At 38.9% G+C, this 27,407-nt stretch overlaps 2 protein-coding genes across 3 annotated transcripts in view; one reads left to right on the top strand and one right to left on the bottom strand.

The window, feature by feature from the left end:
- Positions 1–317: 317 nt before the first annotated feature.
- LOC128109493 (olfactory receptor 10Z1) lies at positions 318–1,259 on the top strand. Its single transcript, XM_052736661.1, has one exon. The coding sequence runs from the start codon at positions 318–320 to the stop codon at positions 1,257–1,259; it is 942 nt and encodes a 313-aa protein (XP_052592621.1).
- A 3,735-nt stretch (positions 1,260–4,994) lies between these two features.
- The window catches only part of Spta1 (spectrin alpha, erythrocytic 1), a 71,727-nt gene continuing 49,314 nt past the window's right edge, over positions 4,995–27,407 (bottom strand). Inside the window, exons 39-52 of one of the 2 annotated variants that reach the window (XM_052736659.1) lie at positions 26,935–27,067; positions 20,091–20,191; positions 18,287–18,456; positions 17,877–17,953; positions 15,004–15,213; positions 12,532–12,828; positions 11,855–11,967; positions 10,754–10,771; positions 9,968–10,019; positions 8,778–8,965; positions 7,813–7,866; positions 7,193–7,339; positions 6,365–6,509; positions 4,995–5,294 (exon numbers count right to left, since the gene is read on the bottom strand). In XM_052736659.1, the coding sequence (XP_052592619.1) occupies positions 5,169–5,294; positions 6,365–6,509; positions 7,193–7,339; positions 7,813–7,866; positions 8,778–8,965; positions 9,968–10,019; positions 10,754–10,771; positions 11,855–11,967; positions 12,532–12,828; positions 15,004–15,213; positions 17,877–17,953; positions 18,287–18,456; positions 20,091–20,191; positions 26,935–27,067 (1,831 nt within the window). In that variant the 3' untranslated portion in view covers positions 4,995–5,168. The remainder of the gene's footprint in view (positions 5,295–6,364; positions 6,510–7,192; positions 7,340–7,812; positions 7,867–8,777; positions 8,966–9,967; positions 10,020–10,753; positions 10,772–11,854; positions 11,968–12,531; positions 12,829–15,003; positions 15,214–17,876; positions 17,954–18,286; positions 18,457–20,090; positions 20,192–26,934; positions 27,068–27,407) is intronic. The other variant, XM_052736660.1, reaches the window with a different exon arrangement.

The following is a 27,407-nucleotide window of genomic DNA, read 5'->3' as shown; positions in this document are numbered from 1 at the left end:
ACACATAGTTTGAGTGCATTATATAAAATCATGTGTTCCTATATTTGCCTACATGTACTTAGACATACTGGAGTTTATGTTAATTTGAATGTAATAACATACATGGATATGTATAGAGTGGACCTATTCATGACTTGTATCTAATGCAGCATATAATTTTCTAAAGTTTAATTACAGTATAAACCAGAGATTCTTTTGTGTGTGTATTCCTGACAGGCACACAGAGAAGAGAATCCCTCTCACCTGCATCTAAAGAGGCTAGACATCTGCTGGCATGGTGGAAGGAGTCAACAGAATCATCAGGACTATCATTCAGAATGGTACAGACCAACACCACCTGCTGGAGTGGCTTTGTCTTCCTGGGCTTCTCTAGCTTTGGGGAGCTTCAACTTCTGCTGTTTGTCTTGTTCTTCTCTTTGTACCTCGTCACCATCACCAGCAATGTCTTCATCATTATAGTGATCAGGCTGGATAGCCATCTGCACACGCCCATGTATCTCTTCCTCTCCTTCCTGTCCTTCTCTGAGACCTGTTACACATTGGGCATCATCCCAAGGATGCTCTCTGGCCTGGTTATGGGGGGACAGGCTATCTCCTTTATGGGATGTGCTACCCAGATGTTTTTCTCTGCTTCGTGGGCTTGTACCAACTGCTTCCTCCTGTCTGTCATGGGCTTTGACAGATATGTGGCCATTTGTGCCCCACTACACTATGCCAGCCGTATGAATCCCACCCTCTGTGCCCAGCTAGTTGGCACCTCCTTCTTGAGTGGATACCTTTTTGGACTAGGAATGACACTAGTCATTTTTCGCCTCTCATTCTGTGGTTCCCATGAAATCCAGCACTTTTTCTGTGACACGCCTCCAGTGCTAAGCCTTGCCTGTGGGGATACAAGACTAAGTGAGCTGGGAATCCTCATCCTCAGTCTTCTGGTCCTCTTGGTCTCCTTCTTCTTAATTACTGTCTCCTATGCCTACATTCTGGTAGCAATCCTGAGAATCCCTTCTGCTGAGGGGCGGAGGAAAGCTTTCTCTACTTGTGCCTCACATCTCACCGTGGTCGTTATTCACTATGGCTGTGCCTCCTTCATGTACTTGAGGCCCAAAGCTAGCTACTCTCTTGAGAGGGATCAGCTTATTGCTGTCACCTACACTGTGGCGACCCCTCTTCTCAATCCTATTGTTTATAGTTTAAGAAATCGGGCTGTGCAGTCAGCTCTAAGGAATGCTTTCCGAGGGACTTTACTAGGTAAAGGATGAAGGCTAGTCCAATGACACTCTCCTTTGTGTAAGCAGGTCCTAGTCACAAAAGAATCCCTGATTTATGCTGTAACTAAAATTTAGAAAATTATGTGCTGCATTAGATGCAAGCATGTATAGGTCCACCCTACACATGTCTGTGTATGTTATGGATAACCATTCATTACATTCAAATTCACATAAACTTCTATATGTCTAAGTACATGTAGGCAAATATGGGAACACATGATTATATATATATATACATATATATATATATATATATATATATATATATATCTCAAATTGTGTATTATATATCTTCTACTAATTACCACACTGCAAGTAAGTTGTACTTTCATGTAATGAATGTACCATTCAATCTAATGGGCCAAATATTCCAAAATTTTGGCAAAACTGCTGTACCTCAAAGCCCACATCCCTCCTCTGCCTGTCCTCCTGTAATACCTGAAAGGATAAGCCAGGATTTCCTGCTCTGGTGACTGTGCTCAACCCACAGTGAGCTGAAAATCTTAATATTCACCTTCAGTCTCATAGATGCCACTCTCAGTGGTGAAAATTCAATAAGAAATAGGAATTTTCTTAATTCATTAAGATAATTACAAATTTCCCAACTGAGCTAAAGAAGACGAGGGAATTTCGGAGTGTTTAAGTTCAAGACTAAGAGGTCAGGAACCGGGTACATTGTAGAGAGTTGTGACATGATTACACAATGAGAATATTTGACCAATAATGTTCTTCTAATGTCTGAAACTCAGCATGTAACAGTCCTGGGGGTGCCAGGCATACAGAAGCCCTGCTGCTGTATTTGCTTCTCACTCCTCAAGCCAGCTCTTATCTTTCTGACTTTGCTGTAGAAGTATTTATTTTGCCTGCTCCAAATTCCACCTGTAGTGTTCTATATATGTTCTGCTGGGTACTGTTAGGAATAAATAAAAGTGAACTCCCACAGTGCCCTGGCAGGAGTGTGAACACCAGCTCCTTAACTAGCTGTGCTAAGCTGGGTAAGTCACTTAACTTTTTCAGCCTCAATGCCCTCATTTGTAAAATAGTTATCATCTCATACTTTTGTGTTGGAGACTAAATATGTTGTACATACATAAAGAATTTATCAATATGCTTGAGTCAGTCATTTTCTAAATAAATGTAAACTGCCACTTTTAATAATGCAGTCTGGAGAATGATGTTGGCTTTTAGTCCATGGTAGGGGTTACTCTAGGTGAGGAGCTGTGAAGTCTTCATATCTAAGGTAGCATATGACCTTGTTCCTAAAGAGTGGGTGGAACATTTCCTAAACTGACTGGGGCCTTCAGAGAAGATAACAGAACAACAGAAGCTGGGCGATAAGACACTGTGAATATGTAACAGAGCTGATTGAGGGTGAGAAATGTTTTAACCCGAGGTGGGGAGTGTTGTTGAGGGTGGTCATCAGTTGAACACCTCACTTCAGGTAGGATCCTTTCACCAAGAGAGAGACAGGACACAGTAAACGGAGCTGAGTCTGTGAACAGACTTAGAAAGATTAACCTATAAGCAGCGGGGATGGAGTTTCATGAGAGAAAATAAGAAGCAAGGGGATAAGGAAAGAGTCACAGCTATCACTCTAGAGGGGAAGGCTGAAAGCTGAAGGAAGCAGGAAGCTTTGAAAAGCTAAGCTCCAGATCTGCCAGACGTATGAAAGAGATGGAAGTATGAGTGACCTGAGAAATGAATGTAGGCGGACAGGACAATTTTTTTTTCTTTAAGATTTTTTTTTAATTCATTTTACATACCAATCACAGATCCCCCTCCCATCCCTCCTCCTAATCCCCCCAACCTCCCCTAACTCCCCATCCTCTCCCCCAAAAGGGTAAGGCCTCCCATGGGGAGTCAGCAAAGCCTGGTACATTCAGTTGAGGCAGGACCAATCCCCTCCCACCCTGCATCAAGGCTGAGCAAAGCATCCAACCATAGGTAATGGGGTCCAAAAAGCCAGCTCATGCACCAGGGATAGGTCCTGATCTCACTGCCAGGGACCCCTCAAACAGACAAAGCTATACAACTGTTCCCCGTATGCAGAGGGTCTAGTCCGGTCTCATGCAGGTTCCATAGCTGTCGGTCTAAAGTTCATGAGTTCCCACAAGCTTGGTTCAGTCAGACATGACAATTTTAAGACAGGAGCTTATACTCATTTTTGATGATCTATTATGTCATACACCTCCATTGTAAAGATTTTGGTTATTTGCAACTGATTTACATATTGGCAAACAACTATTTTCAGGGTATGTTCTGATTGCTGTATTCCACTGTAGTTGATGGCCTAGGGCAAATATTATAAAAATACTTACATATCATTTTCAAATATCTTTATTTGTAACCAAAATTATTATTTTTCTATTAAATTTTTTCATTTATTTTACGTACCAACCACAGTTTCCCCTTCCTTCTCTCTTCCTGTTCCCTCCCCCCACTTCCTGTGTACTCCCCCACTCCACCTCCATTCAGAAATGGGCAGGCTTCCCATGGGAGTCAACAAAGCATGGTGTATCAAGTTGAGGCAGGATAAAGCTCCTCCCCTCTGTATCAAGGCTGAGCGAGGCATCCCACCTAGGGAATAGGTTCCGAAAAGCCAGTTTACGGGCCAGGGACAGGTCCCGATTCCACTTCTAGGGAGCCCCAAAACAGACCAAACTACACAACCATCATCATCAGCGCCGTAGCTGTTGGTCCAGAGTCAGTGAGCTCTCACTAGGTCAGGTCAGCTGTCTCTGTGGGTTCCCCCATCACGATCTCTTGATTGTACATTCCTCCCTCCCCCTCTTCAGTTGGCCTCCTGGAGGTTGGCCTAGTGCTTGTAACCAAAATTATTTTAACTGTCTCCCGTGATGAGATTTTTTCCAAAAATTAAGACGGGGTTAATTTCTGCTCAAGTGGAAGAACTGAGATTTAGCATAGTAAGTAAGGGGCAATATTCATGGGTGAGGGACTCTTTGTGTAAAATGCTATGTTATTCATTAGGTAAAAAAGTTACCTAAGAAACATCTCTGTCATGAAAATACCTAGATGTAGTACCATATCCTCTTGGATTTTCCCCTTAATTCATAAGTTCTGAACAATTTCCCTGATTCTTAAGAGAAGACAGAAATGGATAAGCACAAGCATCATTTGTATCATATGAAAATGTAGGAGAGCAGTCGGGGATTGGAGCACAAGAAGGTGCTCTGATATGCCAGACTGTGTCCTTCTGAGAGCAGAAGCATCCACTCTAATGGTGAAATACGAAAACAGGAAAAGAAGTTTTGTGTTATCTTTATGTGGTTATATGTTATCTTCACAGAATAAGATAAGATGACACACTTTTTTTTTAATTTTCAAATTGTAAGGATTTAAACACACTCTAAAGCTACAAATTGTAAATCACCTTGAATTTTATTTACTACTTTATCATTGTCCTTCTTCACGGCACAGTTAACTACTTGTATTTAGTAATAATATGGTTCCCGAAATGCAGAAGCACAATTTTAGTGACGTTTCCCCTTTAAAAAGAAATACTTCTATAATCAGAATGCAGAAAAATACTAAAGGCGCGCAGAATACATGTGCGTGAGCACACACACACACACACACACACACACACACACACACACACACACAAAAACCTTAGCGCCCAAATTAGAGGCTAGGTATATTCAAATAATCCCATCGCTGTCTGTCGTCTCTTTGCAACATCTCCATAGACTTGACAAAATTTTTTGATTCTGCAATAAATGTAAAACACACACAAACACACACGCATGCACCAACTCTCTCTCTCTCACACACAATACACACACACAGCATCATCTTTTCTTCTTCCACACTTGTCTGTGCTTCTTATCCCCCAACACTTCCGGCCACAGTATGACCTATGTCCCATAAAGAATCTGCTCATCAGTTGCCAAAGAATGAATTGGTGAAGCCGACGTAGTCGTAGCCAGCAGGTTGGCTTCGACCCCGTGGGTCCATATATTGCTGCATGTGTATGGTGCAGAATGACACTTGTTCTGGGGTTAGAGCCTGGAAAGAATGGAAAGAGAAAAATGCAGTTACAGAAATCCAGCACTAGTTGTCTCTGTGGGTTCCCTACCTGTCCTAACTAAACACAGGAGGTGGAGGGACTCCAGGAGAAGCAGCCTTGTTCCTATCACTCTCCTCTCTCATAAATTTATTAGTTCCAATGAATTAAAAACGATTCAAATTTTTACCTGAGTCTTTCTTCATGTCCCCTTCTTTAAAGGTTTTTGAGAAAAAAATGAATATATGACGTATTATGTTTTATTATGGCGTTTCAAACACAATTCGATTTTATTGATCTCGCCCTCTCCCATTCTTTCCCACCACCTTCCTGCTTGTCCTGTACCCTTCCATCCCGACAGTCCTCTATGCAGTTTATGTGTTGTCTGTGTTCTGTCTGTCCCCACTTCTACTTCAAACCCTCTTTTCCTATCTGCAGTTCGCTTTCTAGTTTCTTGGTCTATACCTACTCATACCCAACTTACATACATGCTTACAAACATCACCATTTAGTGTTCCGGTGTGAGAAAGAATATTCAGCATTAGCCTTTCTGAGTCCTGATTACCACACTTAATACAATAATTTCTAGATTCATCAATTTTGCTGCAAGGTTCATATTTTTTCTTATGGCCATATATATATACATACACACACACACACACACACACACACACACACACACACACATATATATATGAAAATGGAAAACGATGATATATATATGTATATCACATTTTTTTCATTATCTATTCAATAGTCCATGAGCATTTGGAACTTAGATATTTTTATTTTCAAAATTTGGCTTATTAGGTAGAAATGATAATAAATTGTTGAAAAATTGAGTTGCATACTTTGAACTGACCATAATAGTCAGTACTAAACCTTTAGAGGGTTTTGAGCTAGAGCAAGGTAAAATGATTTAACTGAAATAAGTGATACCTTGTGAAAAAGGAGGCCTGAGGCAACACAGTGGGTATATGTGTGGGAGCTTATGGAGGAAACAGCCAAGGCTAAGATGACCCAAACCAAGGTGACAGTGTCAACACAGAAGAAGCAGCAATGTGAATCTCACCTGTTTCATGTCTTCCTTGGTAATATAGGCCTTGCCCTCTGCCAAGGCTTGGAATCCACTTTCTATGTCATCACAGGTCTTGATGTTCTCTGACTCCTTGTCAATCAGGAATGATGTGTAGTCCTCCAGAGAAACATAGCCTTTCCTGTAGGAGAAACAGCAGGAGCTGAGCCTTCTCAAGACAAGAAAGTATATTCCTTCCATCCTGCGCAGTATCTCAGGTTTCAGGGGCAGGGGGAAGCCAGATCCTCTGTAGTTCTATTTCAAGTAGGCTCTATGACACTTGGGTTCTGCTTTCCACTCTGACCCCTATCACCCTCTTACAGACACACACTCAGTCTCTGAGACTCCAGAAGTGCCTATATGGGTCACCAGCCATGTTTCTTTGGAATTTCCTATCAGTGCAAGAGCCCAGATAATAGCCTTTGTCCTCCTCCATCTTTAGAATCAGAAAGAATTAGTTCCTTGCACTTACTTGGCTCTGTAATATCTACCACAAGCACACAAGACTCCACCATAAACTGTGGCCTTTGAATTACTAATTTCTCCTTAAGAGCTCATGGACAAGAGAGGATTCTTCTCTCAAGTCCCTCTCTCAGAAACAGCTGAAATTTACAGAATAAACATAATCACCAGTTGAGAAAATTGTTGTTCTTGGGACTAAGTTAGGGACAGTGTCATTTACTTCTGAGCCAATCTCAAAAGCAAATAAAACTTCCCAATTGTCTTATTTACCTATTTTCAAGCAAGTTAATTTTGTGTTCCATGGACTGTTTCACTCTATGTTAATCTCCAGTCAAGTCCCAACCTTTAGCCTCTTCTTCTTACCTCCCTGGATCCACAGCATTCAGGAATTTCTCAAACTTGGGCTCAGGTTCACCTTCCTCTACCATAGGCAAGTAGTAATTGAGTCCTCTCAGGCAGGACCGGAACTCTTTATGAGTCAAACGCCCTGTCAAATTCTCATCAAAGTGTCTGAAAAACAAAAATATTTTTTCAAGCTCAAGAAAGATCCATGTAAGAACAGAACAGATCAGGTCCTGTTGTATTGACTAGATCTTTAATGCATGCCATAAGATTGCTGGAAAATAGAGTAGAGAATCTATCTGTAGATCTGTGTGTTTTGTTACACCCAGTAAAGGGAGGACTAACATAAAGCATTGAATATTCTTCTCTCAAGTTCTGCCCTCAGAAACAGCTTAAATTCACAGAGCAAACGTAATTACCAGTTGAGCACTGTTTTAAAGGCACGTTTTACTTTTAAAATCCAGGGATCTCACAGATTATTAAAACCAGATAGTAAAATCCAATACTGATGTTAATTAACATACCTACACTAGATCTTCACTGAAGATCCCTTCAAGACACATGGGGGAAAGGCGTTATTTGTAAACTTATTCTGAATTTTCTAGAAGAAAAGGACCACCCAACGATGAACTTATACTCACTTATATGTGGTACTAAACTCCTTCAGTGTCTCTTCACTCACACCTATGGTGTCCCTGGAAGGAAAAATATGAGTTAACTCTGGAAATAAAACAGGAAATTTCAAAAGACTGCCATATGAAAGGTAGAAGGATTTTAATGAACAATGTATTACTTGTGCTATCTGGTTCAGAGGTTGCCAAGCTATGCTCTAGGAGCCATGTGCTCCAGGAGTCTAGCCTCCTCCTGTTTCTAAACAGCCCATATGCCAAGAATGGTTTAAAATTTCTTCATAGTTGAAAACAATAAAAATATTTTATGAAGCATGAAAGACAGGTGAAATTCAAATTTCAATGACTACAAATAAAGTTTTATTGGAACACAGCCATGTTCATTCAGCTACAAATTTTCTTTGGCTGCTTTCCAGTACATTAGAAAAATTGAAAAGCTTCAACAGAAGTTTAATGGTTCGAAAAGGCTTAATTATTTATAATGAGGTAATTTACAGAAGGTGATTGTCAATTTCTAATGTACAAAAAAATACTTCCAAAGACTATTGAGACAGAAAGCTTCTATGATAGGTTTAATTTATTTAGGAAAGATTAATTTCTTCCCTTATATGCCACTAGTCTGTAGTTTGAACCTTCCATTCTAGATATTATATCTTCAACAGAATTTTATCAAAGGGAATGGTTTCTGAAAGATCATAACATATTAAAGGGACCCTGAAAACTGGATGGAGGACTCATGTGTCTAGAAAGAGGATGTGTACATACACAAGGAGGGGTACATCTCTTATTTCATAGTAGACTCCGGTATAAAGAGAAATAGCCCAGTGGCGGAACAGAAAAGAGAGAATATTGGTATGGTAGGTAAGCATAGCATCTCTCAGCATCTCTTTATTAGGTGTCCTAAGCCCAGCCTAGTTAAACTGCAACATCTAACATCACCTGCACCTCTCCCTGCCCTGGGTTCAAACCATCATTACTTGGCCTGGATCTGTTGCTCCAGATTGTGTTGCATTCGCATCCCCAATTGGTGCAGCTGATCCCACTGTTGGGCCAGTCCAATAGTGCTGTATTTGATGTCAAGGATCAGAGCCTCTTCCATGCTGTCCCCCAGGTCTTCAATCTTAGTCAGATGTCGCTTCATTGCCTGGATCTCTTTTTGCTTCCTCTAGAAAAAGAAAAAGAAGAGAGGCAGTCAATCAAGCCACCAGTTACAACCTAAAAGGTATGGGAGAAGAGGCTGAATTTCCCTAATTTGTTCATTTTCAAAGTTTCATAGTTCTCTATGAAACATGAATGACTCAGGAAAAGTACTTTCACAATCACCCCTTTGTAAAAAACAGTAAGAAGTCTACGAGAGATGATGTCCGTCATCCTGGAACTCAGACACCCCCAGCTCCAGTCATTGTACTGTGAATTATCCCCATCATTCACTGGGGCTGAGCTGTCTGGCTCATCTAATGCCTTCAGTGTGTCCACTTCCCAGACTTCCTCATCATCAGGGATGATGGGCTGCTGTTGCCATCCAAGCACATTATGCAAAATTTTTCTACATTTTCCCAGAGCATTCCAACAAGGGGGAACTGTTCACCGAGGAGTCAATGGGCAATGTGGCTCTGAGGGATGGGTGAAAACTTCAATGTTATAAAGCAGATTAACTCTGCCTGACATGTTACTCTTCTCTCATTAAGAAAAATTTATATTTAACTAATTTTTTTTTTAATCCTGGAAAGAGGCAATAAAGTATACAAGCCTGAGAAATACTCTTCTAACTCGCTGCTTCCCTCAGTTGGAAAGAGAAGATTTACATTTAGTTATACCATTTGACCACATCAAATAATAGAAATGTGTTGATGCTACAGGTTATAGGCTAGGAACATGTACATCTGCTCTTTTGGTTAAGTGCATCAGCAATCTTTAATGTATACGTTAGCTCAGTTGCATTGTTGCAAAAACCGACATGCGAAGACTTAATTAAGCTGAGGCCTGTATCAATAATGTGGTGGTCTACAGTTGCAATGCAAATTGACATCTGAGTAGGACTACAACCTTGGTTTCTTGACCTTAGGTAACCTCTACCTGAAATATCACTGGGTTGCTTCTATGTGGTTTTCCCCATGCTTTTTAAAATTCAAGCAGTGTCTTCAGCTAGTGAACAAACATTACTCACTTTATTTGCTTCAAGTTGAGATTCCAGAGTTCCGGTTTCCTTGAGCAACGATCTAATTAAGAATCAAAAGAAAACATTATTTGGTGTAACAGAAATCCGTATTTCACAGACTCATTAGCTTAAAGCCTCTACAGTTCATTGTTTCTGCTTCTTTCAAGTTACATAGAATCCATAAAATAAAGTTTCATGAAGCCAAATTTTAATAAACAAGCCTTCTAGCTGTCAATCTTTCTAGATAGATAAAAAGGAAAGTAAAGCCAATCCTAGTTCTTCTGTGTCTAGAGGAAGGTGTCACACGTCTTTCTTAGTTCTTCTCTCCCTTGGTATCTCCCTTGGGGGTCTCTATGGTTACCAACATAATGGATGCTGCAGTTACAAAATGGAAATGTGGCACACAGTATGTCCATGTAATCTATATTGCTTTTAATACCTAATATAATTTAAATAGTTGTTAGGTACTTTAAAGAGAATGATGACAAAATATATGTTTATATATTCAGTAGAGACACAGTTTTTTGAGTATTTTCAGTCCATAGTTGTTGAACATATAGATATGGTTCTCATTGGATAGGAAGGTTTTATTCTATACATTTAAGACATGTGAGAGAGGTACCACCTACTACGAGTGTAGGGCTAGGAGTCAATATGAGTTTTTATTCTTGCTCTACATCTTTAATTAGGAACTACCAGATTATGATGAGATAGGATACCTCTGCCCCAAAGTTATCTTAACTAATTATTCTAGGACAATATAAGAAAACAAACATAATTATAGAAAATACTGACCCATCCAGAAAATAAGCCCTGGACATGATGGAGTGGAGCAGGAATCATGAGAGAGAAAAAAGGGAAGACATATGTTAGCACAAATAATGATTCCATTTCTTCATGTTGATGAAACATTTTAAGTCTGTTTTGGTCACAAAATAGGACCCATACACCCACATGCTGACTTCAAATCCTCTGGTACTCTGGGAAACTCAGAGACTTTGTGAAGCTCCCCTCTTTGGGAGAAAGAGCACTCATAGCAATGAGTATGCTGAGTCTCTAGCATACATTACGGGGTTTACATAAAGGAAACAAAACCAGGGCAAAGGAGGATGACTGATTCCTACAGCCTCAGTCAGATGTATGGTTTTAGATAAAATTCAATTTTTCTTCTTCTAGAAGCATTATTATGGATTATCCAGCCAACACTAAACCTCGAAATAGCACATTAGTGACCTACCTAATGGACATAATCTTCATACCTTAACTATTTATTCTAACATATTACACTTTTTATGTATCCTCTTTTCCTGGTCATTTACTCAGAAGATGTAATACACATTATCTTCACGTACATCTTGCATATAATAAATGAAATTAGGCTATATTACACTACTCCATTCTCGTTATGGCTTTAGTTGGCAGGCAGCATAATAGCTACGCAGTAGGTGCTCACGGCACATTCTGATTTTGGTCATTTCAAAAAATACATATGTGACCTTGAATAAGACAATTTATCTATGTGAACTTTCTGCACTTGAAAGCAGAGGTAATAAGATACATTCTGCACTTTTCAAGGTCGCTCTGACAGTTAAGTATGATAATGGCTGTTGAAGTACTTTATAAAGTGTAATGTGGCATGCAGTCACAGGACTATTGTTTTGAAGTGTAAGTGTACACAATAGGAGGGGAAGTATGAATATCAAGAAGTACATAAAAAGGATGGGTGAGAATAATGGACATAATATGGAATTGTGAAAGTTGTTAAATACAAATATAAGGCAGAGTCAAAATATGGTGATGGGGACAGAGTACCTAACACTTCCTCCTGCCACCTATGCCATCCCTACTTAAAACAGCATGTGTGGGGAGTCTTGGTTTGAAGAGAACACAGAATACCTGGTCTCCTGGATCCACTGAAGGAAGGCACTGGCACTCTGCTCAAACTCCTGGCACATTTCAAAGTTCTTGATCTGCCTGGCCTCTTCTTTCTGCAACTCCTGCTCCCGCTCCTACAAAGTGACAAAGAGAAGAGCTGGTTCACATGGAAGGGCTTTGTTTACCATAAAAGAACTATTTAGTAGGTATAGGTGCACATTTCTATTCCAATGCTAACCTGTTTTCCATGGGTGCACATCGATGTATGTATGTATGTACATATGTATTATGTATGTATGTATCTATCTATCTAACTATCTATCTATCTACCTACCTACCTATCTTTCATCTATCTATCATCTATCTGTCATCTCTCTCTCTGTCTATCTATCTATCTATCTATCTATCTATCTATCTATCTATCTATCTATCATTTCTCATCTTCTTTTGCTTCCTTCAATCATTTTTCAATTTCCCACAAAGTACAAGACAAGAAACCATAAGATACACCTAATGTGACACACACACACACATATATATATATATTCCAATTTTCCTCAGATAGTTTGGTTCTTGATTTCTGCCACAGCCTAATTAATGACAACATTCCCCTCTTTCCTCTAACACATCCACCTTTCATATGTGTTTACTGGTCATGCTTCTTATAGCACAGGATGTTAGGTTGCCCCCCAAGATACCTTAATGATGTCAGGCAGGTGCTTCCAAATCCTGCCCAGCACTTCCACTGTTAACCAGGTATAAGGACTGGATGGCTTATTTAAGGCTTTAATCTGTTGGTCTAGCGCCAATAAATGGTTGAAGTCTTCTTGAGCCCCAGCCAGGGAGGCCAAGAAGTTCTGGTGTTCCTTCTGCAGCTGCCGGATCTCATTCAGGGAGACACAGTGCACAGGTTCTGACAAGTCCTCTTCAGCATTCTCACACCAGTTGTTGAAGGCTGAAGCCTTGTGTGCAAATTCCATGAATAGCTCCTCAGCCTGCAGAGAAAAGACACCCTCATTGCTTCTGATAATATCCCTCAGGAGAAGAGAATACTGAGGATAAAAATAATGTCTTCCAATATTTGCAGAGCAGCAGTCTGAACTAGTGAGACTAAAATTAGCAGGGACTAAAATTAGTGGGATGAATGTAAGTTAGAGGAACTGCCAGGGTTTAGCCTTTTCTCACTGTGTGAAATTCCTTAAGTTCCCTGTCTAGAGATGAAGAAAGTGACTAGCTCATGAAGTTCTTTCACCTTCTTGATTTGAAGGTGGCAATGGTAGTTTTCAATCACATTATCTCTTATTCTGAAGTCTGCACTGTAGTCCTACCTGGCACAGGAAACACTCAGAAACAAGTATTCAATGAGCATCTAAGAAAATGACTGACATAAACCAAGCAACTCTGTTCTATCCGTTACCTACTCCCTCTGTCTCCCCTTCAGCTTTTGTAGATGGCGTACCATGACTATTCTTTGACTACACCAAGCCACTTTCCTACCTTCCTTTCTAAACCTTGTAGTCTCATCTGATGCCTAACTGAAACTTTAAAAGTCACAGAGTAAACCCATCTTCTACACATTGACCTACACCCTGTGCATGAACTACATTTTCCAACACTGTGGTCAGAGCTACCCACATGCTTAAAGGACTCTGAACTTACGTGACTGGGAGACAGAAAAATCATAGACAGTTCTAGGCAGCAAATGACAAGGAATGACTCCAGATACTAAGTACACCACAGGTTTTTAACTCAACTGATTGACTTGTCCACATGATTTGTCTCAGCAATTATGAAAATGAATTTTCTTTCTCAAATTTAAACCAGTTAGAAGAAAATTCATCCAAATAGAGAAGGGAACTATCTTACATTAATTTTAGTAATCCATACGCTAAAATAAATCAACATAAAGAAAATGAACACAATCTATAGGCCACTTCATGTTATACTAAGTGTTATAGATTAATTGAATATTTATAATACAAATTTAAAATAAATGTTTTGTTATTTAAAATTAAAGAAAATGGAATAAGAAAGTCAAGTAACTTTCTATGTTGAATGTATATATGCGCAGAAAACTACCAATATAATTGTTTTATTTTTTTCACTTAAGATTTATTTCTGCTGTGTCTATATCCTTTAATAGAGTAGGAATTAACTAGGGGTTGAGACTGTGTATTTTTTGAACTCCTTGCCTTAAATTATTATCAAGTACAGTTGTTTCTCTCATCTAGAAATAGTAACAACACTGACCATTCTGAATCAGTTTTTCTATGGGGCTGAAGATCAAACCCAGGGCCTTATGTACTCTAGGCTAGTATTCTACTACAGACTTATTCATTGGGATACACTACTAGTCTTTAATTTCTTAGACAGAATCTTGCTATGCAGTCCAGTCTGGCCTAGAACTCTTGATCCTTTTGCTACTGCCTAAGTCAGAAATCTGGGATTTTAGGCATACACCACTACCTTCAGCTTGGCTTCTTTTTATTATTGATATGTTTTATGATTATCGTTTAATATGCCTCAGAAGCTACCATTGGAAAGAACACTATAGTCTCCTACATCTACACAGACTACTGCACTTCTCCATTCATTATCTCATTTAATAATAAGAACTCAGAAAAGCAGAAGGGGATGAAAATATCTTCCTGTTTCTTAAGAGGGAGGCACACGTTTTAGAACTAAGTAAAACATTCATTCAAGGATGCCCTCCTAGCGAAGGAGATATACTGAGAACATGTTTTACAGGTACTTTTTCAGTGACCATTTTATCCGGGTTAGAGAAATGCACAGGACCAGCTTCGCTGCCAGTTTTAGTTTTGTGTGTGAAGTCTTTCCACACTCTGGTTCTATCCACCTCTCTCACTGTATGTGGTTGGCTTCCTTCTGAGGTCAACTGTAACTACGGTCAACTACCAAGTTTCTTAATCCATTGAAAACAAAACAAAAAGAGCTTCTACTCACTCTAAGAAAATGAATTCCTTTTTGCTCAGTAAGAATGTTTTGTTGACCTTTTTCTATGTCCTGAAATGTCTATAAAATTTACAAATTGGGTTTCTAGTTACTGTGTCTGAATTCTCTGGCTAACAACCAGATCATTGAGGTCCCATCCTACTTCATTGCATTTCATTTTCACCTTACTCTGTTTTTTCCCTTCCCTCCCTTCTCACCTTCTGTAAAGGCAGCTGCTTCTCTAACAGTTTCTGCCTGTGGACCGCAGAGGCCTCCAGCAGCTGCTCCCAGCGCCTCAGCAAGGCTGCATGCCGCTCCTCAATGGCTTTGCTTTGCCTGTGCTCAGCAGCCACCAGCTGGTTCTTCAGATCCGTGATCTCAGAAAGTCGTTCTTGCTGGAAGCTCTGAAGACTGGCATCCAGCGTGTCCTTAGAAGATCAAAAGAGAAGTAATGAATAGGCACAGTGAAGCATCCAAAGGACCACTCTTGTCTGTGTCCAAACAGATTTTTATCATGGTGTGATGGTTAATGACAATTGTCGACTTGATAGGGTATGTTTAAAAAAGATGATTAGAATGTTGTCCAAGGGAAAGAAAAAATAATTTAGTGATTAGAATGAACATTTGAGCTTGGAATTATGGTTAAGTACTAGTGTATGTATGTTTTATAGATTATATATTAGGGATATAATTGCTAAGGGGATGGAACATGATATGATAATTAAAATATTTACAATTAAAATGAAATACTTCTTATAACACACTTAAATTGTTACACTCTAGTGTACTCTACACTCTACTGTTAGGGGCCTTGGATACACAAACTCACAAAAACCCGGTATATGCTGGTTACAGAAATTAAATTTTTGCAGAAATGTTAATATCAAAGTCACAAATTTCAGGAATGCTAGGTCAGTTTTAACAAAGTGACTTACATTAGAACAGCTCTATCTTCCTCGTCCTCCTCCTTCTCCTCTTCTTCCTCCTATTCTTTCCCCTTTCTTTTTTTGTTACAAGTTCTCACTACGTAGCATTCATTGGCCTGGAGCTCACTATGTAGATCAGGTTGGCCTCAAACTCATAGAGATGTGCCCTCATCTGCCTGCCTCTGCCTGTTTCTGCCTCGGCCTCTGCCTCTCCAGAGCTGGGATTAAAGGTGTGTACCACCATGCCCAGCACATTAGACTAATTCTCCTTTTGACAGTAATTAAACATTTCATTTTATCTATTTTGTTATTTATGTGTGTGGTGTTTTATCTGCATGTACGCCTGTGGAGACCTGAAGAAGACATTAGGTCTTTTTGAAGTGGAATTTCAGACAGTTGTTACCATCATGTGGGTGCTGGCAACCAAACCCAGGTCCTCTGGAAGGGTAGTCAATAATCTTAACTGCTGAGGCAACTCTCCAGACCCACTGAGAACAATTTAAAAACCGTTAAAACATTTATTGTTTAAGTGGAATCAGACTACAACTGAAGAAGCTACAATTGAATGGCCCACAATGCCTGAGAGAAAGGAAGAGCATTACAGTAATGGCAATATTCACTCCACGTTTCCCTTCTCAGAATAAGCTGAGCAGGGTAAGACAGTCATAGAAAAGCATCTCCGAGCCTTTGGCAATCACATGCAGTTAAAAGGACAGAAATAGCCATTCTGGGGAATTGGGGCATCCAGTTTTGCAGATGATATAGAAAGAGAACTGCAGGAATGTACAGTCACTATTCTTCTGTATTTTTAAGGCACTTTAGATTCCAAAAAGGAGCAGGCAGTGTCCGAGTCGGAGTCAAGCAGAAATAGTAGTAAGAGCCTCAGATGCTAGGTATGGTTTCTTGTGGTGTCAGCGTGCTGACTGCAGGACCTACCAAGCAGATGTTCTAGTTAAAGCGCTTAGGAAAAAGAGCGAATGAGGTGTGCAAGTCCTCACACAGAGGATATGTTTTGTATCCTTTTAATTCATGACCAAAAAGTAGAGGGTTTGGTGGAGCAGGTGTTAAAGCTTCAAATGGCCGGGCGGTGGTGGCACACACCTTTAATCCCACCACTCGGGAGGTAGAGCCAGGCGGATCTCTGTGAGTTTGAGGCCAGCCTGGGCTACCAAGTGAGTTCCAGGAAAGGCGCAAAGCTACACAGCGAAACCCTGTCTCGAAAAACCAAAAAAAAAAAAAAAAACAACAAAAAAACAAAACAAAAACAAAACAGATTCACCTTTCCAACAAAATTTAATAAATTAAATTTTGGATAGTAGCATGCTATCCAAATATATAATATTGGTAAGGCACCCATGTGAAACTTTTTATCCTCTGTGCAGTGATGATACTGTGAGTTCTTTAAGAGACAGTGCTGAGCAAGTGGTCCTTAGGTCACTTGAACCAATGTCCTCAGGAAAGATATGCGTCGTCCCCGCAACCCCCCCTCCCCGTCTCTTTCCCACTTCCTTTAGGATCTCATCCTTCCTGCCATGCTCTTCTCATTTGCCAGTGACCTTGTCATTTCTTGTACTGTCTGAACTAACAGCATTATACTATGATTGAAATGAAATACTCATTTTAAAACAAGCTACCTGTGCACTTATTGGAAGGTCCAAGTCTCGTTTTCTGTCTGTGTGGGGTGTTTATATGTGTGAGTCTGTGTACATGCAGAGGGTAGAGGTTGGCATCAGGTGTCTTCCTCATTTCCCTACATTGTCTTTTTTGAGACAGGATTCTCTTGTTGAATGCAGCAGCATAAATTCCCAAGATTTTTCTGTCTCTGCCTCCCAGAGCTAGTGCTGGATCTGAAATCAGGTTCTCATGTTTGGGTAGCAAGCACTTTACCCACTGAGACATCCCCTCAACCTTAAGTTTCTCCATGGAACGTCTAATTATAATAACAAAATGGCCGAATTACAGGAATTAGTAAAATGCACAAATGGAGAAAATTAGAAAGGCCAAAAGCTGACTTTTGACAAAATTCAAGATGTCAAACACATACACCTTAATAGCAGGGAATGGGCCTGGAAGGGAGAGGAGAGAGAGAGAATGTAAATTATAAACAAATTAAGTGGTAAATATTGGCCTCCCTGGCCCCGTTTGACATGGCATCCCTCACTCACGTGCTTTGCCAGGAGTGTGAGGAAGGCAGTGAGGTCTGCACCATTGCTCTTGGTCTTCAGACTTGCTTCTTTCTCACCTAGAAAGCAAGGAAAGTCAGGAGGGAATATTAGATGGCTATCTGCAGTAGTCAGTGAGAAAGCTTCCTGATTCTCAGAACAGGTATATCATACATGAAATTACCAGTTCCTAACAACTCTTCTGTGGATTTACTTAATTACCTAATACCTCTGTGTGTGTGTGTGTGTGTGTGTGTGTGTGTGTGTGTGTGTGTGTGTGTGTGTGTGTGATTGTGTCTAGAAGGAATAAAAATGAGTAGTTCACTTCATTTCTAGAGGTAAAGATAAAATCCAGAGACCGTTCTTCAAATAGTAGTCTTTGAACCAAGGACCTCGGCCCCAGCATCTCATACCTATCCATGATTCCACCACATCAGCCTTCCAGTTAAACTGCTGGAATGCATGCTCCTCATCCAGTTGTGACTTCCAATCAGCTATTGCCTTGGCCAGAGAAGTTGTCTTTTCATTCAGAACTTGAATCTTGGTGAAAATCTTATCCTTGTTTTGAGTTTCTTCCTGTAATGCCAAGGTTGAGAGAAGGAGTCAGGCAGACAAGTCGAGGAGCTAGAAACATGATTCTTTTTCACCAGTAAAAAGCTCTCAATTCTCTTATCCAAAACACCTAACTGGTATACTCTAGGTATATTGCAATGATTCCATTCCTCAGATGTGTTCAAGAATGATATTTCCATTCTAGCATTTGGACAATTGGGACATATTTGTTTACTCAAGTGTGATTTTATTTATGAAGTTTTTGGAAGACAGAGTCATCCCTGTTTAGAGATCAATGAGGCTTTGTAAAGATAATGCAAGTGGGGATGGAGAGATGGCTCAGCAGTTAAGAGCACTGGCTGCTCTTGCAGTGGTCCTGAGTTCAATTTCCAGCAACCACATGGTGGCTCACAACCATCCATAATGAGATCTGGTGCCCTCTTCTGGTCTGAAGTCATACATGAAGACAGAATGCTATAATAAATAAATAAATAAATAAATAAATAAATAAATAAATAAATAAATCTTAAAAAAAAAAGATAATGCAGGCAAAGAAAGATTCACAAATAATCAAGAGGTTCTTGTGTGGTCCTTTTCACAAGAGCCCTAGAAGATAATGAACTTAAGGCTTTTGGGGTACTCTATGGATGTACTGGCTAGTTTTATGTCAACTTGACACAAGCTAGAGTCATTTGGGAAGAGGTAATTTGAATTGAGAAAATGTCACATCCAGATCGTCCTGTGGATAAGTTTGTGTGGGCATTTGATTGATTGATGATTAGTGTAAGAGGACCCAGGTCACTGGGGGCAGTGCCACCCTTGAGCAGGCAGTTGTGTGTGTTATAAGAAAACAGACTAATAGCCGGGCGGTGGTGGCGCACGCCTTTAATCCCAGCACTCGGGAGGCAGAGCCAGGCGGATCTCTGTGAGTTCGAGGCCAGCCTGGACTACCAAGTGAGTTCCAGGAAAGGCGCAAAGCTACACAGAGAAACCCTGTCTCAAAAAACCAAAAAAAAAAAAAAAAAAAAAAAGAAAACAGACTAAGAAAGCTAAGGGGAGTAAGCCAGTAAGCAGTATTCCTCCTTGGCCTCTTTTTTAGTTTCTGCCTCCAAGTTCCTGCCCTGCTTGAGTTACTGCCTGGAATTCCCTCTGTGATGGGCTGTTAGCTAAAAGCATACAATGAAATAAACCCTTTCTTCCTCAATGGAAACCCTAACTAATATAATAGTCAAAACTTGTTTTAGGATTTATGGAGATGGGCAAAAATGCCAACAATGTATTTTTTGTGGAATGATGAAAGAACATATAAGGACTTGTAAATAATTTTCAGAAAACACCAATTGAGTGGGTAAAGGGTTGCTGCAGGAAACAACTAAATTCTGCTTTGAAGAGGTTAATAAAATTCTGTGTTATGGGCTGAGTATGATTGAGCAGGTTTTCAAATCCAACACTTGACAGGCAGAGGAAGAGACAGAGGAAGGGGGAGGTAGAGATCTATTGGTTTGAGGCCAGCCTGGTCTACACACCAAGCTCTAGGCCATCCAAGAGTTACACAATGACATGTCATTTCAAAAGAATCTCCCTATAATTCTGTTTTACTACTTTCTATAGGCAATTTCATCACTGTTCTTGTTTCCGTATTGGGGTCAATCATTTTCAGAACTCACCTTACTAAGAATTTCTTCTCCTTGTGCACACACATTTTGTACCCGGGTCTGGTGCACAGCAAAGTCATTCTCCAAAGCTTCAAGCTTCTTTAGCAAACTCTGCATGAACAGATCAGCAAAGATCATGATGTTCATTCAAGAATGGTCAACCTCCATCCACACACAAGTCCATAGTATGTTATTCAACAGAGTTGGCCCAGCCAATTAATGAATTAGATGAGGGTGCACTTCCTCTGCAACAGCTCTATCAAGTTCCTCTTAAAAACTCTTTCCTGCCAAGCAGGGTGATCTCACTGGAAAGAGTGGCAGGAATCCAGGGACACTGTTTCTCACTTCCCACGTGCCTCTAAGAGTTGTTCTCTTTTTATCTTGGAATCAAAAGATTGAGGTGAAATATGAGGATTTCTCAACACTGAGATTCATGCAACTCTACAAACACTCCATCTTTGAGAAAATATCAAGTATTAAGAACATCCTAAACTAAGAACTATTCCTAAAGGAAGGAGTTAAGGAGAACATGGCGTCATCGAATCTCATCCCAAACCTTCTTTGTTGAAACCTATTTTCTGGAAATCAGGCCATTTGTGCAGCTCACAAGATGGAAAGGGAAGTGAGGATAGAGTCTGAATAGTGTTTCTATCTCCTTATGAAATTTCCTCAAAAATATTTATGCTAGCCCTCACCACCTCCTATCTATGTCTTTTCATACAGGCATCTTATTAATACTTACTTTTCCTATGTGGCATGATAACTCAAGCTAATTAAATAAAAAGAATGTCTGTACCATTACTAAATCCTAATTTGAAAATAAATTTCAAGATATCAGGTGCCTATGCATCAGAATACATGCTTATTCATTTTCAAATAATATAGGATACATTGTGGTTTTTATATCATTTTTTAAAAAATTGTAATGGAGATTTGAAAGGTAATTCATGTTGTAAGACTGAATGCTTTAGTTAACCTTGAATTGTGTGTATACCATGTATACTGCTTGAAATAAAGTTCTTTTACCATTTTTCTTCTATTTCCAAATGATATGTTTAGAAACCGAAATATAAATAAATAAAAGAAAACTGATGCCACACAAAGAGAAAGGATCTCCAAAAATAACTGCCAACAATTAAATGAAAATAAAATGCACAATGTTGAATAGATGGATAGATTCCTGGAATTAAACCTACTTTGAGTAAGTCATTAAGAAATGCAAGTCTGAACAGTAGTCAGAAATCAGAAATTTCAGCTCAGCAAATTCTAGGACCAGATGGTTTCACTGACTAATTCAACCAAACACTTAAATAAATAATGCCAACCATTTATAAACTGTTCAAAACTTTAAGAAAAGAGGACATTTCCCATTATCTTTTATGAGGAAAGCCTTATGGCTATCAGAGTCAGATGAAGACATCAGAATAAGAGAAAGTTACAGGCTCATGATCTTGAAGAACTGAGAGGCTTTTGCTGTGTTGAAATTTTCTGATTTCTGACTACTGATCAGACTTTGTATTTCTTAATGACTTACTCCTGGTAGGTTTATATTCCCAGGAATCCATCCATCTATTCAATGTTGTGTATGTCCTTGGTGAACTGAGAGGCAGACTCCTCAACAAAATGCTTTGCAGCTGAACATGCTGGGCAATAAAAAGGCTTTTACAGGAGGACAAATGGAATTCACTCCTCAGATGCCGATATGCGCCAGCATATACAGATTAACAAATGGGATACACCACATTAAGAGAAGAAAAGAAAAATCACATCAGACCTCAATCAGTACCAAAAAAGCACTTGACAAAATTCAGCAATTTTTCCAATATAAAAATTCTTGACATAATAAAAACAGGCTATTACCTCAACACATTCCACATATGAAAAGTACACAGATAATATTATATGAAATAGTTTTTAAAAAAATCAAAACTTTCCCTTTAAAATCAGGAACAAGATAAAAATATGCACTTGTGATACTTTTATCCAACATAATTCTGGGAGTACTAGCCAATGCAATTAAGTAGGAAAAAGAAGTAAGATGATCTAAATAAGAAAGGAATAAGTAAAATAGTCTGTTTGGGAATCAAATGATGTAACATGTTAAAAACTCTATACTTCACAGAAACTGTGAAACCAATAAATCTAATAGAAAAAAATTCAGAATAGAAGTCAACACATAAATACAATCCATTTCTATATATTAATAATGAACTACATGAAAGATGAATTAAAAACTCTTCTTTATATAAATCTCATAGAAACCAATGAAATTCTTGACCATAAATTTAACCAAGGGAATCAAAAAGGTATACACTGAAATTTAGGTAACGCTGATGTAAGAAATAATAAACAGTGCAAGTAAATAAATCAACTTCCCATTTTTCATTGATTAGAAGAATGAAAATTGTTAAATCCACATATCACATGAAGAGATCTACAGATTCAACATAATCCTTATCCAAATTCTTAGGACATATTTTACAGAAATAAGAAAATCAAGTCTAATATTCAGGTGGAACTACTGAAGAATAAAAATAGCTAAACCAAGTCTGAAAAGGAGAATAAAACTGGAGATCTCATGTCATGATTTCAAAAGCATGTCATAAAACTGCAGTAATGAAAACAATATGAAACTGGCATAAAGAAAGGCATAAATGCATAGAATAGAAATAAAACAATATATATGCAGTCTCTAATAGTCTCAAAAATATACCACTGAGTAAGGATAGTCTCAAAGGTACTTAAAATCCTGTATCTACCCTTGCATAAGAAATAGATCAGCTCATTGTCTTAAATAATGTTTTTTAAAAATCAAGTAAAATAGTTTAAAGACTTAAGTATATATAGTGAAAAGTATGCCCCCCCTCTCTGAGAGGACACATACAGGGAAAATTTCAAGACATTTGTTTTGGCAATAGTTGCATGGGTTTTACAACAAAATCACAGACAACAGGAGCCACAAATAGAGAAGTAGGACCGCATCAAACTCCAAAGCTCTACACAGCCCAGGGACAATCAACAGAGCTCAAGTACCACCTGCAGAATGATGAGAAACACACAAACTGTTTATCTTGCAAGGGTTAATTTCCAAAGCTTCAATTCACTCCTGGAATAAGCAAGTAGAGAAATAAATGACAGAAACATTAAAAAGGAAAGCTCAACGGTTTGATTTAAAAATAGGATAATGATCTGAATGAAACTTCTTCAAAGAAGACATGAACAGCTCACTGGTGCATGAGACATCTGTTCATGATGACTGATCAGGAGGAAATGGAAATTTAAGCGCAATGGGCTATCCATTACCTCATGCCTAGGAGGGTGGTGATTGACCAAAGCAAAAGGCGACGGGAGCCATGCAGACTTAACTGCTTTAAGAAGTGTTATTGAGATTGTTCAAGACAATTTAAATATAATGTCCATTATCCTCCAGAAGTGCAATTATTGTATATTACTGGGGTTTTGAAAAGACATTGGCACTTGTATGCTCACTGGAGTGTTCAACTCAAGTCACACCTTTAGATGTGAAAAACTAAATCTGAAAGTCTAGAGCAGTGGTTCTCAACCTGTGGGTGGTGACCCCGATTGGGTCAAACAACCCTCTCACAGGGGTCACATGTCAGAGATCCTGCATATCAAATAATTACATTATGATTCATAATAGTAACAAAATTACAGTTTTGAAATAGCAATGAAATGAAAATAATTTTATGGTGAGGGGTCATCACAAAATGAGGAACTGTATTAAAGAGTGGCAGCATTAGGAAGATTGAGAAACGTTAGTCATATGTATAGACATAAATGTAGTACAAACTTTTATATACATATAAGATATAACAGTTTCACTTTATAAAATTATGAGAGAGAAATTTTTATAACTTATGATGACCAAAGATAAACATTGTGGAATCATGCCAAATAAGATAAGCCAGTTATTTAAAGACTTTCTGCGTGACTTAACTTGTAGGGCAAAATGCATAGAAACAGAGTAGAATGGCAGTTACCAGGAACTAGGAAGGGAAAGTGACCTGCTGCTAACGATCCATCATAAGTTTCCATCAAACAAAGAGGATAAGAGTTTTGATATACACTGTACCTATCTTCACCAATAATATTTTGTGTATGTATAGTTTTATTAAGATGACATATCTCATATTAAATGCTATCATGTATAGAAATTGATATAAGGTGTGAAGAGACATTTCACAGTGGAAAATATGTAGATGTCAAACAAAAAAATATTATTAAGGAAATGCACATTAAAACCACAGCACGGTGTCATTGTCCACTGACTGGGATAAAGTAAAAATAATGAAAACACAATGCTAGTGAGCATGTGGAGAAACTGTATCACGTATGCATTGGTGATAAGAGTGTTAAATGATCAACCATACTGGAAAACAGTTGAGCTTAATTTATTGTTGCAAAACTAAGCAGGCGTTAACATATACATAGTCCAGCAATCCAACTCCTGAGTAATAATCACTTATGTGTGCACAAAAATTGTGCAACAGTATTTACAACAGCTCTTTTAAAAACAGACAGAAAGTACAACAACCCAGAGGAGTGGTTAAGCTGTAGTACATTGCTACATTAAAACTACCCAGGGATAAAAATAAATGAACTTTGTTGCACACAGCAGCCTGAACTAATCACTAAAGTATGCTGCATGAAAACTCCAAACTTCTTCAAAAGTTACAAATATCTGCCTCCTATGTTTTCCCATCTATTTGACTGTTGTTTTATGTCAGTGATTCTTCTGCTTATGGTTTCATTTCCATCCTTTTGTTGTTGTATCAAAACAGCAGCTGTCTAGCCTAAGATGGATTTGAACTCATAATAATTATCTTGCCTCAGTCCTCCCAAGAGCCAGGATTGCAGCTGTGAACCACAGTGCTCAAGGCATCTTGAAATGACAAAACTATAGACATGTAAAAGAGGTCCAGACCTGCTGTCATGAGATTCTAATTCCAGCTACTTGGGAGGCTAAGCAGGAGGATTACTTGTTGAAGGTCTACCTGGGCTAACAGTGAATTTAAGGCCAACTTGGGCCACTTCATGAAAACTTGTCTCAAAATTAAAGTAATATGGTTGGAATTATAGCTGTGATAGAGTGTATTCCCAGTAAGTGTTAGGCCCTACTTTTAATTTCCAAGATGAAAGAGCTATCTATGTCTATGTCTATATCTTACTACCATCTATCTATATATCTATCCCATCTATCTATATCTCTCTATATCTCTATCTATCTATCTATCTATACATCTATTTATCTATCTATCATCTATCTATCTATCTATACATCTATTTATCTATCTATCATCTATCTATCTATCTATCTATACATCTATCTATCTATCTATCTTCTTTCTTTCTCCCTCCCTCCCTTCCTTCCCTCCCTCCTTCCCTCATTTCTTTCTTTCTTTCCTTCCTTCCTTCCTTCCTTCCTCCTTCCTTCCTTCCTTCCTTCCTTCCTTCCTCCCTCCCTCCCTCCCTCCCTCCTTCCTTCCTTCCTTCCTTCCTTCCTTCCTTCCTTTCTTTCTTTCCAGAAGGTTAAAAGAGTTAAGAATATCAATTCAAGAGCTGGAGAGATGAGTCAGCTACTAAAAGCTAGACTCACAGCCAAAACAGCAAGAATAGCAGTTTGAGGTGAAAAGAATTGGAAACAGTTATAGATGAAAAATGGGGAGGGGGACATTTTGTGATGGCCATCTTGAAAATGTGAATATTTTGATACTATACTGTAGCTCTTTTTAAATGTGAATATATTAGTATTAGATTATATTAACAGGTTATATTAATTAGATTATACTAACACAATTAGAATATATTCAATAAATGATGTATAGTTTCTCTGAATTATTAATTCTAAGGCATGTACATCTTTGGTTATCAAAATAAAAGGCTTTGATACTGCACAGTCACACTCTAAGCACTTGGGAGGCTGAGTTAAGAAGATTGACATGAGTTTGAGACCAGCCACTGTTGCATGGTGAGTCTCTGTCTCACAAAACCAAAACCCCAAAAATAATTAATAAAGCTTAAATTTTAAAAAGAGAAGCCTTTGGGAGTATTTGATATGAAATATTAAAATGTTAGAGCTTGTACAGGGCATGTTACAAATTATGTTTTAGATAAAAGGCTAATAATTTGAGACATTTGGCCTTCAGAATTTAAATGTTTTCCTGCAAATCTATGTCTTCCTTTATGATCTCACGTAGAAGTGATTCATCTCCACACAGAGCTCTTAGCAAAGTCTCTGTATGTAAGGCTGTGAAACAGACTCAGAGTCATCAGAACATTACTGTTCTGTGAAGGCTTTCTCCACAGCTGCCCAAACGCACATTAACTAAAGAGCACACATAGAACTCGTTAATTTCTTTATTCACAAAACCCAATAAAGATAGCTTAAAAGGATGTCTCTAAATGTGGAACTGTTCTGTTAATAGGCATTTAAAATCCTTCTTTTCCTAAAATTTTGTATTTTGGACCTGTAGCCAATTCAAGATAAATGACTATTAATTTTTCATATTAATGGAACATTGATACTTGATAGAATCTTAAAAAAAATATTTACACCCTGTAAGGACTCACACCTATAAGGAAAGGTCTCTCACTGTAATGTTTTCTATGCAGTCAGCACACAGGTTCAGCTCTGAATTCTGCTTTCATCCCTGTTTGGCTCCATGACTTGAGACAAGTCAGATCTTGTTTTCTCATACTAAAATTAACAGAAGCATCCACATTTCTCTAACCCAGGAGATGGGTTCTAATTTCACAGGTGAAAACACCACATTCTTAAGGGAAGCTTCCAATGAAAGGGATGACACAATTGACCCATTTTGCTTTTTCTTTACCTGAGTAGCAGCCAGTGTGTCTCCAGAATCCCCCCGGCTGACCGTAGCATCTTTTTCGCTCAGCCAGGCTTCCTCTTCCTCTGCGTTCTCCATGAACTGCAGATACTGAAGAGACTCTTCCAACTGTGCCCCTCTGTGACAAGGCAGTTAGCCCAACAGGAGTAGGAAGGAACAGGTCAACTGTGGAGCTACAGCAGGTTTCCCCACCCCAGAAAACCACTGGTTCTCAGGACAGTCACAGCTTAACCGGGCAAGAACACACTCTACATGCCTATTGGTCAGTGGTGCTGATCCCCCGTGATGCAGAAGACACTAGTGCCCTCGAAGTTTATTTCGAAATAGCATTGAAACTTTGATGAATGAAGGAAATCCCACCCAAACGAAAGTCTCAGTGCAGTAGACACTCCATAGTGAGGCAGTGGCTCCCTGCGTCAAGGGCTATCTTTCCTCTTATCTGATGAAAGTACTGCAAA

Source organism: Peromyscus californicus, unplaced genomic scaffold (genome assembly GCF_007827085.1).
Source record: "Peromyscus californicus insignis strain IS unplaced genomic scaffold, ASM782708v3 Scaffold_14__1_contigs__length_90479793_seg_2, whole genome shotgun sequence".
Taxonomy (NCBI): domain Eukaryota; kingdom Metazoa; phylum Chordata; class Mammalia; order Rodentia; family Cricetidae; genus Peromyscus; species Peromyscus californicus.
The sequence above is the reverse complement of the archived record's forward strand: the minus strand, read 5'-3'. Positions and strand labels throughout refer to the sequence as shown.